We start from the raw sequence: 9,937 nt of genomic DNA, 5'->3' as shown, positions 1-9,937 counted from the left end.
CCATACCCCGGTGAACACAGAGGTCTAGATCCCTGAGATTAATGACCACATAAAGCCAGGAGAGGTGTCCTCCATCTTTCCTCACCTCACTGTCAGCCGGCTTTATGATCTGTACCAAACTATGATCTGTTCCATCTTCAACACAATCATTCATGGCCACTACGAGAACACACAGAACATCTTTCACACTCACATTCACGACACCTGCAGTATGTGACATGCATAAGGTTAGCATGATACTGTCCTGTTTTTGAGATATTGCCATGACCCACAGTCTCTTGTCGTAGCGTCACCAGTTTATCTTTATCAGCTTTCACTTATCCAGTGAAATATCTCAACATCTGCTTCATGGATTGGCACAAAATGTTGTTCAGACATTCATGTCTCTCTCAGGATGAAATGTCATAACATTGGTCATCCCTTAACTTCATCTAGCACAGCCGTCTGGTCACAATTGTAACTCCCATTTTTGCTGTATGACCATATACCTGCAAAACTAATGACATCCGCCTCGGCTTTACTTTGTTTACTGCTAATTAGCAATTATAACAAACTCAAATGCAACACTAAGATGGTGAACATATTGAACATACCTATTAGGGCTGCACAATATGTGGAAAATACGCGATAATGTTGTTGAAGATTACAATAACAATATTACTTGCTGTAAATAAAGATATTAAAGTGTTCTCAGTTCTTCTGCTTTGAGCATCGTGCTAAAATACAACAACTACAACACTACAACAAATTGCTTGTTGAATTTAAAACCAATCAAAGGAAATAATATCCAACATTCTTTTATTGACCATTGAATCTAAAAGGCACCACTGAGAAAAGAAAAAGTTACATTTTAAAGCATATTTTTCTACAAATATGTACTTTTAACTAACACAAAAAATCGGAGTGTCTTTCGCGATATGTCGCAGCCTTTCGCAGTGTGTTTATTGTAAATTTGGATTTTAAAAAACGATATACTGTGCAGCCCTAATACCTGCTGATGTTCGCATTGAGATCAAAGTGCAGCCTCACAGAGCTGCTAGCATGGCTAAAGGCCCTTTAGTCATTTCATTACATTTAGCGTACAACCATTTACTCACTTATTTTGCTTTAAATGTTGGCTTTGTTCTGTAGGTTTGTGTTGCAGATTGGCTCATCTCATGGTTTTCTTTCTTGTGTCCCCCTGTGTGTGTGTGTGTCTCCCTGTGCGTGCACGGCTCCCCGTGCCTGGCTGAATGCTGAATGCTGTCTAACCATTCCAGCGTGAGATCACTGTGAGGTATGACTGTTGCTTTTTTTTTTATTACATCTTCTCCCTCCTCCTATTTCTTTCCCTTCCTGCTTTCATTCTATTTTCAACCACACTTCATTTGAAAACTAAGACAGAACAATTAATTGTCTTGTTTTTGTCGTACTTTGTTTTTCTATTACTGATGAACATATCAATTAATCATTCAATCGTTCTGGTTAACTTCTGCAAGTACTTTGCTTTTTTTTTTGCCCCGAAAGCCTTTTATTCTGTCAGTGCAGAGATTGACCGTCTCCATCTTGTCAAACATACAGGGCGTGGGTCAGAACTAGCCCACCAAAGGGTCCAAGCAGGGCCACTAGATGCACAATGTGAACATTGCAGAAAATTAATTTATTCCCATTCCAAAATTACCACATTAAACTCAGAGGAATTCTGAGTTTTTTCTTGGAATATTATCTCTCTGCTGGGTCTGTAACATTATTTTTTTTCTTCCTACAATGGCCTTATAACGCTGTTGTAGCAGAAGCAACTTGCGGTTTCTGGTCTTTGTGGAGTGGTTTACTGGTCTGGCCCACTTGAGATCAAATTAGGGGTATGTGGCCCATGAACTAAAATGAGTTTGACACTCCTGGTTTAGCAACTCGATGCCCAGATATTTCCCTCAGGTATGGTAGACAACAAGAGAGAGCTAAGGTTGAGTTTGTTTGGTGATGACTAAATAAAAATGCTAGTAAGTTTGCTAACATCTTTACCAAATCAACTTCATGATGACAATATGTCAGAATGTTTGCAGCTTGTTCCGCTGCCCTTAAGTGGCCAAAATAGTCCGTTAATACTTCTTTTACATTGGGTGAGTCTACGACTTCAAAGTTCCACAGACCATGACCAGCACTGGGGAGAGTGGGACTTTTTACCAGAGTCAATACCACCTTTGTCGAGTCCAAGACCAAGACTAGTCGAGACCAAGTTGAGACTGAGTCCAAAGAGGTTCAGGTCAAGACCGAATCAAATTTGATTATGGTAGAATTAGCATCTTTGTGTGTTACAGTGTGTGAATCAATGAAAATGAATCACAATAACGTTAGCAGGGCGTGCAAAGATAATCTGGTGTGTGATTGGTTATCACGGGGCTGGTGTTTCACTTTCTTTTGGACTCGGTTGAGACCAAAAACTATATTTGGCAAGACCAGTGGCAGAGACCAAGACAAGTCAAAGTCTGAATAGCAGCAAGTCCGAGACCATAGAAAAACCGTCTTGAGTCTGGACTCGAGTACTACAGTCCTGCTTTTTACATCCTGTTTTGCTCTTAAGTCAAGAAGAGATATTTTTATACATGTAGAGTTACCATTTGACTTTTAGAAATTACAACTGCAGTCCACCACTTCCTAAAGCAGCAGGCTATAAATCAACTAGTGGTCATTCTGCACTCTACTTGGCAGAAAACTGTTTTCACACCTGAATAAAACACTCACTGGCGCTGACATCTGAGTAAAATGTGCAATATGGGACCTGCACTGACAAAGGTGCTTAGTGGACATGCATCATAAGACACACACACACACACACACACACACACACACACACACACACACACACACACACACACATACACATACACATACACATACACATACACACATACACATACACATACACACATACACATACACACACACACACACACACACACAGAGAGAGATTGCTCGCTCCAGGTCGGTTTGTTAAATGTGCAGGAATCAAGGCAGCTCTGTGGTTAGCGGTGTACCTACCTGGGCAGTAAAGGATGACTGATCTGTATTTTCACCTTCTGAAGTATTCTACTAGGAGTGTGAATGGATTGAGTCACCTAAAATGAATCCACTAATAAGCCAAACTGAATGGCTGAACTAGAAAGTATTTGTTCAGCGGTGGACAGCAGGGATGTAGAGGAGCTGTTTCACTGCTCTAATACTGTTCTTTCTCTTCTTTTCTCCTTTACATTTTTGTCTCTTCTTCTTGTCCTTTTGTATATCTTCCCTCCTGTATTTTTTTGTCTCTTTCTTCCACCCAACTTTTCATCTCTAAATCTCATCAAATGAATGTCTGTCACCTTCTTCAGAGGAAACTCCGCTGGGATATGTGAGGCTCACCTTGTGCATCCTCTTTTAGCATCGTGCACTCTCTGGCCTTTAGAACTTGTTAAAATAGGTTGTGCATATTGAACTAAACGAATGTCTTCAACCTCCTTGTTTGCTCTCTTTAATGCCTTTTATGCCACAGGCATAAAGACCGAAGCATGCTTACTTTCTAGTGCAGGGACAGAGCATGCAGAAAACAAATCTCAGCTGTGAAGTAGCGGCAGAAGTAGAATTTTTGGCTTGTTTCATCAATCTTTTAACTTTCTAAGCATGTGTTTTTGAAAGTGTATTTGCCACATTTGCAAATTTCTGGAACTGCATTTCTTGTTTTGCATTTAGTTGGCTCCAGGTGATTACACACACCGTTAGTCATGATTTGAAACTGTTTGCCTGGCAATGGCGACACAAAGTGCCCAGCTACTTTTCCAGTAATCTAAATCTTCTGCAGACAACCGCACAATTTAAGTTATTCATAGATTTCTCTAAGGCCAAACATATATTACTTGAATGAAATTCTTATTAGGTGAAGGACCCACATCTTGTGTTCGAAGTTCTTAACAAGAATGGTTTGATTTTCGAAACTTATGTCAACCGTCTAAATTTGTTCTTAGGTCATAGGAGCTTGTCTAAAACTAGAATCTGGGGCCAGTTGCACAAAGATGCTGTGGCTTATGTGAGGTGACGGTTGCAACATACTGTAGTCCCACTTTTGCTCTTATGCTAGTCAGAATAAATAAATGTAATAAATGTGAAGACTTTTTTTTTTTACAATCCGCTTCACTAAACACAGGAAAACATGACTCTGTAGTTTTTATAACAGTGTTGGAGAACTAGTTGTAAAACTTTGAGTCCTGCTTTAGATGGTGTTGAACTTTAGCCAGAGCCTTGAGAAAATAGGAGGCTAAGGTGAACAGTGTTGATTTTGGCAAAAAACAAAACAAAGTTGGATTGAAATGTTAGTTTTTGACAAGCAATTATGTCAACTAGCCGCTTCAGCGATCAAAATATTAAACATCAATGAATACAGTCCTATTAGTTAAGTTCTAAATTAAAAACCTTTCACTGAAAAAGAGCAATATGAGAAATGATTTAAATTAAAAGATCATTTTAACACACAAAGCCAGGATAATATTAGATTAGGAAAATATTTAGTCAGCTGCTACAGTATGTTACTTCCCTGCCCGTCAGTCACACTGTTTCTGTTGCTTTCCACAGATCGGCTCTGGCCTCGGCTCACCAGGGTCAGCCTTTACCCAAAACCCTCAGCGTGATGGAGAGCACGCCGCAGGTCCGCGGCATGCACACCATCATCAGGTCAGAATACACACTCGCGCCTCTCAAGCAGTGTCACGCATTTTGTCAGAAAAGATTTGAATATTTTTCATACTTAGAAGGTAATCCAGCAGTCTAGTGTTAGCACATAAAGGGACAGATGTTGAAATGAAGGGTCAATATTCATGCAGCAGAGGTTAACATATCCTGCCTTTCGCCTATCATGGATCAAACTCTTACCATTTTCTTACTGATCTTTTTCATCCATCCATTGCTCCTGCCCTCTGTGTGTTTGTGTAGGAACAAGGAGACTAACAGAGACGAGTTTATCTTCTACTCCAAGAGATTAATGAGACTTCTGATAGAGCATGCCCTGTCCTTTCTGCCTCTCAAGGTGAGTCTTTTTGTGTTTGTGTAAAGATTAACTGTTTTGCTGCTTCTTTTTGAAGGTTAACTCTTGTTGAATATAAATAAAGAACAGTATCTAGTCTCTGCTGTTAAAACTGCTTCAAGTTGCTTGTGCTGTATCTTGGTGTTACAATATAATTGTTATAGAAAAAGTAGAGTATGTATTTTTTATAAAAAAAATTTTCTCTTTGTGTTTTTCCTCCCTCTCCAGCCAGTGTCTGTGGAGACTCCTCAGGGCGGCATCTATAACGGCAAGCGGCTGAGCGGTCAAAGGGTAACTCTGTTTTTATGCTGTTTGTTATTAAAGTATTAGCATTGTTGTCATCAAGTTCATGTTTCTTGTTTAGTCTCTCCATCTGTACACCCTAGTGACAAAAACAGGGACAACAAGAACTTGTGTTAAGAAATGTAAGTGTGGGGACGGCTCTAGCTCACCCAGTAACAGCGTTCACCCCGTGTAGGCTGAGTCCTGCGGCGGCCCGGGTTCAAATCCGACCTGCGGCCCTTTGCTGTGTGTCAACCCCCATTTCTCTCCCCCTTCCATGTCTCTCCACTAAAGGGAAAAACCCCAAAAAATAATCTTTAAAAAAAAGAAAGAAAGAAATGTAACTGTGAATACAAATAACACAAGTTTATTGTTTGAAAAGATAGGAAAACATCACTTTAGCAATTAATTTGAAGACATGGATGGCTTTGAGCTGTTGTACTGAGCGATGTAAATGTGCTGTATTTATATAGCGCTTTTCTAGTCTTAACTACTCAAAGCGCTTTTACATCTACAGGAACCATTCACCATTCACACACATTCATACACTGTGGCCGAGGCTGCCGTACAAGGTGCCACCTGCTCATCAGATACACACTCACACACATTCACACTCCGATGGAGCAGCATCGGGGGCAACTCGTGGTTCAGTGTCTTGCCCAAGGACACAACCGCTCTACCAGTGAGCCACAGCCGCCAAATGTAGCGTTCAGAGCAGACGTTTTCGTGCCGATATTTTAGGTCTTCCAAAATGATCATCGGATCCATGATGATCTTTAAGCTGCGCGCACTCCAGTAAATATTATCAAAACATTAAATTTTCCTGAAATTCCTCATGTGTGTTTTTATTTTGCAGATCACAGGCGTTTCTATCCTGAGAGCAGGAGAGACAATGGAGCAGGCGCTGATGGCTGTGTGTAAAGACATCAGACTGGGAAAGATCCTCATCCAGACCAACCATGACACCGGTGAACCAGAGGTACACAAGTCACTTAGGGCCATTGTCACATGACGTTTGTACAAAGGAAGTACAAAGATATTGTATTTGCCTCTCTAAAGTATCAGCTGCATGTAATGACTTTAAAAGTGTCACAAGACTTCATCACTGTAGGAATGAAATTACATCATGGATTCAATTTTATTTATAGTATCAAATCACAACAAGAGTTATCTCAAGACACTTTACAGATAGAGCAGGTCTAGACCACACTCCGGAATCCACAAGGACCCAACAGTTCCAGTAGTTTCCTCCAGAGCAAGCAACACTGCCACAGTGGCGAGGAAAAACTTCCTTTTAGGCAGAAACCTCGGTCAGACCCAGGCTCTTTGGAGGCGGTGTCTGACGACCGGTTGGGATTAGAATGAAGAGTTTGTTTGTAGTAGTTCTTTGTAGCATAGCAGGGCACTGTGGGCGTTACAAGGCACAGCAGGACGTAGCTGGGCACCGCAGAGCGTAGCAGGATGTAACATGGCATCGCAGGACATGTAGCGGGACCATGGACAGCTGCTACCCTGTCTCGTGGTGGTAAGGACCCCAAACAATACACATCGTTAAAACATTTGCGGATGAAACATCCGAAGAATACGAGTTGTGAATGAAGTAATCTACAGACAGCAGCCAAATAAAATGAAAAATACGCTGCTGTGGGCGTTGTTTATTTCATTAATGTGTTTACTGTGGTAATGGACTGAGGACTGGCGGAGGATTCAGTATTTGGATTCGGCAGTATCTTAACCAGTGGATTTGGTATTCGGCCGAACCCAAAAAATCTGGATTTGGTGCATCCCTAATTTATACAGCACTTTTCAACAACAAAAAAGTTACAAATCAAAGTGTTTGACATTATTTATTCAAACAATTCAGGACAGTAATGAGGCAAATTAAACTTATTATTATTATTATTATTATTGTAAACTTATACAAACTTAAAATGGAAATATCTTATGCTTTACTTTGCGGGGTTTTAGGCTTCTGGTATCCAATCTGCATCCTAACACTGACATTAAACACTTTTGCTTGTTTGTTTTTCTTTTTTCTCCTAAAGCATAACATACCTTGACAATAACTGACAAAATGCAACCAATTAAAATTCAAGATGAGTTGATAACTGATTTTTCTTGCAGGGATTTAATGATTTTAGCCATTAACTGATTGGTACAGGCCGTGAATATTAGAATATCTGCACATTGTTAATTCTATGTGCTGTCTTGTCTCCTTCCTTCAGCTTCACTACCTTCGGCTGCCCAAAGACCTCAGTGAAGACTACGTCATCCTGATGGACAGCACCGTGTCCACCGGAGCTGCTGCTCTCATGGCTGTCCGAGTGCTGCTAGTAGGTCCACACATTGTCTACGGCTGTCGTTTTATTAAGACACTTGACATACGAATGGCATATTATAAATGTTCTTCATTTTATCAGTCGTTATGTTTCTGAAGTGGTGTGCTGAGACAACATTCTATTACCATTGGGGAAATTAATTTGATTAAATAAACCTTAAGACAGAGGACAGCCAATTACTTGATGGCCTATGGTCCTGTGATAATGTCCAGGAATTTTGGAACGGGCTACATGACGACCTATGTCAGATTGCAAGGACCCAGGTTCCATTCAGCCCAAGATCCTTTGTTCTGGGAGATGGGTCCGTCCTAAACGGGATGGATAGGCGCTAGAGGTATGAGAAGATCCCGTGAGATTACAACATGACGAGACTTCTCGTCAAGGTAAAAATTGACTTGGGACATCGGTCACAAGTGCAGAGCAGCAGCCAGTAGAGTCTTACCTGGTTGGTCGTATAATACATCGGGATTTGAAGAGGAGTCTGGCTTGGACCTCTAAATTCTCATAGAAGATCCCCTGCCTGTTCACCAAAGTTAACTATGAGTTCACTTTTGCAGAGCGGTAGCAGAGTGAAAATGTTAGAGGGTATGGTGTGTGTGTGTCTCTGTCTCTCTGTCTCTGTGTCTCTGTCTCTCTGTCTGTGTCTCTCTCTGTCTCGCTCTCTGTCTGTGTCTCTCTCTCACTTGTGCTTGAAACACACACACAAACACACACACACACTGCAGTGTGCAGTTCAGTGTGGCGCTGTACTGGCATGGCTCGGTCTCTTTCTGTCTTTTAAAAAAAAAGTCAGAAGCAGAAAGCGAAACCTAACTTTACTTTTAATGATATTAAACAGAGAAATGTTCTCCCCTTGTCTTAAAATGGTCATAAATCAATACAAGAGCAGCCTGCAATGAAATGCCTGGTTAAGCTGTAACCTTGGTTCTCTGAGTAAAGACTTTTTTCCAGTCCTATTTCTAAATTTAAGGTTCTTTAAAATTATGATAAAATCTTGTCTCGGTCTCTTGCGCTAAGTGTCTCGTCACACCTCCTAATAAAGCAAGGCAGCTTTATTTGTATAGCACATTTCAGCTATAGGGAAATTCAGAGTGCTTTACATAAAAACTCAAACTTTCTTGACCAGTACGGTGCGGATTCTACACCGGCAGAACCCTATTTCTTTACTATCTCATCCACCACAGGCCCCACAGGATCATAGGACTTTGTACTCTAGTTACCCATAACTAAGAGTGGAAGTACTTCTCTTTACACTATAATATAGTCTTCACTATGAGGCTTAGTTAAATCACAGCAAACTTTGCAAAATCCTGAACAGCTCCAACTGTTTCTTGTAGATTTTATTATAAAATCTTTGTCACACCTGCGTTGGAGAAATTCTCAGAAATATGCTTTCCAAAGTTGGATGACCGGCAGGACCATATCTCTTTCCACCACGGGCCCCGCAGGATCATGTGACTTTATACTCTAAACCAAGAGTGGAATTACTTCTCCTAATAAGCACATAACACACTTTAACTTTCTATTTGAACGCCTCCATCTCTTCCACCGGTGAGGGTGAACGTATGGAAACCAGTTCATGGGGTATTTTCATTTGTTCATGTTCATTCTCTTCTCTCTTGCCCCTCCCAATCATTTTCCTCTGAAGGACCACGATGTAGCAGAGGATAAGATCTTCCTGTTGTCCCTGCTAATGGCAGAGATGGGCGTTCATTCGGTGGCGTATGCCTTCCCTAAAGTCCGCATCATCACCACCGCCGTGGACAAGGAGGTCAACGACCAGTTCCACATCATACCAGGCATCGGTGAGGAGCTTTCTCTTTCCCCTCATCTGCATTTGAAGTATGCAAGAAGCTCTTTTACATAAGGTAGTTTGCCTTCATATGTCAGCTAGAAGAATTAAGTGGCACTTTTATAGTTGCATACAAGAAAAATATACAGTTCGTTTTTACTTGAAGGTATCTACATAAGAGTGACATGACACGGTCATGAACGTCAATCTTTATAAACTAGACATAACCGTAAGTGTCATTCGGTTTTGTCATGACAATTTAGAGTTCATGTGTCATGACAGTGTCATGTGTTCATGGCAGGAAAGTGTTACCAAATATACATTAGGAACAAACGCACAGACTCAAACACAAACTCAGGCGCCTGGTTAGCTCACCTAGTAGAGCACGCATTCCCCCCTGTCTCCCCCTTTCATGTCTTCAGCTGTCCTATGAAAATAAAGGCCTAAAATGCCAAAAAATAATCTAAATAAAAGAAATACACAAACTTCCCTAAA

The 9,937-nt window shown here is 40.9% G+C and overlaps 1 protein-coding gene and 1 long non-coding RNA gene across 4 annotated transcripts in view; one reads left to right on the top strand and one right to left on the bottom strand.

The window, feature by feature from the left end:
• The window catches only part of si:ch211-243j20.2 (uridine-cytidine kinase-like 1), a 27,460-nt gene that overhangs the window by 15,742 nt on the left and 1,781 nt on the right, over positions 1-9,937 (top strand). For 2 of the 3 annotated variants that reach the window (XM_032543073.1, XM_032543075.1), the window contains exons 8-14: positions 3,348-3,367; positions 4,582-4,680; positions 4,939-5,032; positions 5,258-5,320; positions 6,168-6,290; positions 7,537-7,644; positions 9,299-9,455. In XM_032543073.1, coding sequence (XP_032398964.1) covers positions 3,348-3,367; positions 4,582-4,680; positions 4,939-5,032; positions 5,258-5,320; positions 6,168-6,290; positions 7,537-7,644; positions 9,299-9,455 — 664 coding nt within the window. Of the gene's footprint in view, positions 1-1,259; positions 1,277-3,347; positions 3,368-4,581; positions 4,681-4,938; positions 5,033-5,257; positions 5,321-6,167; positions 6,291-7,536; positions 7,645-9,298; positions 9,456-9,937 lie in introns of all 3 variants that reach the window. The other variant, XM_032543074.1, reaches the window with a different exon arrangement.
• LOC116706321 (uncharacterized) overlaps positions 6,938-9,937 on the bottom strand; it is a 15,379-nt gene continuing 12,379 nt past the window's right edge. The window contains exons 2-3 of the long non-coding RNA XR_004336203.1: positions 9,645-9,650; positions 6,938-7,113 (exon numbers count right to left, since the gene is read on the bottom strand). This is a non-coding gene — a long non-coding RNA (uncharacterized LOC116706321). The remainder of the gene's footprint in view (positions 7,114-9,644; positions 9,651-9,937) is intronic.

The sequence above is a fragment of the Etheostoma spectabile genome, chromosome 18 (genome assembly GCF_008692095.1).
Source record: "Etheostoma spectabile isolate EspeVRDwgs_2016 chromosome 18, UIUC_Espe_1.0, whole genome shotgun sequence".
Classification (NCBI taxonomy): domain Eukaryota; kingdom Metazoa; phylum Chordata; class Actinopteri; order Perciformes; family Percidae; genus Etheostoma; species Etheostoma spectabile.
This window is presented reverse-complemented; position numbering and strand designations above follow the sequence as displayed.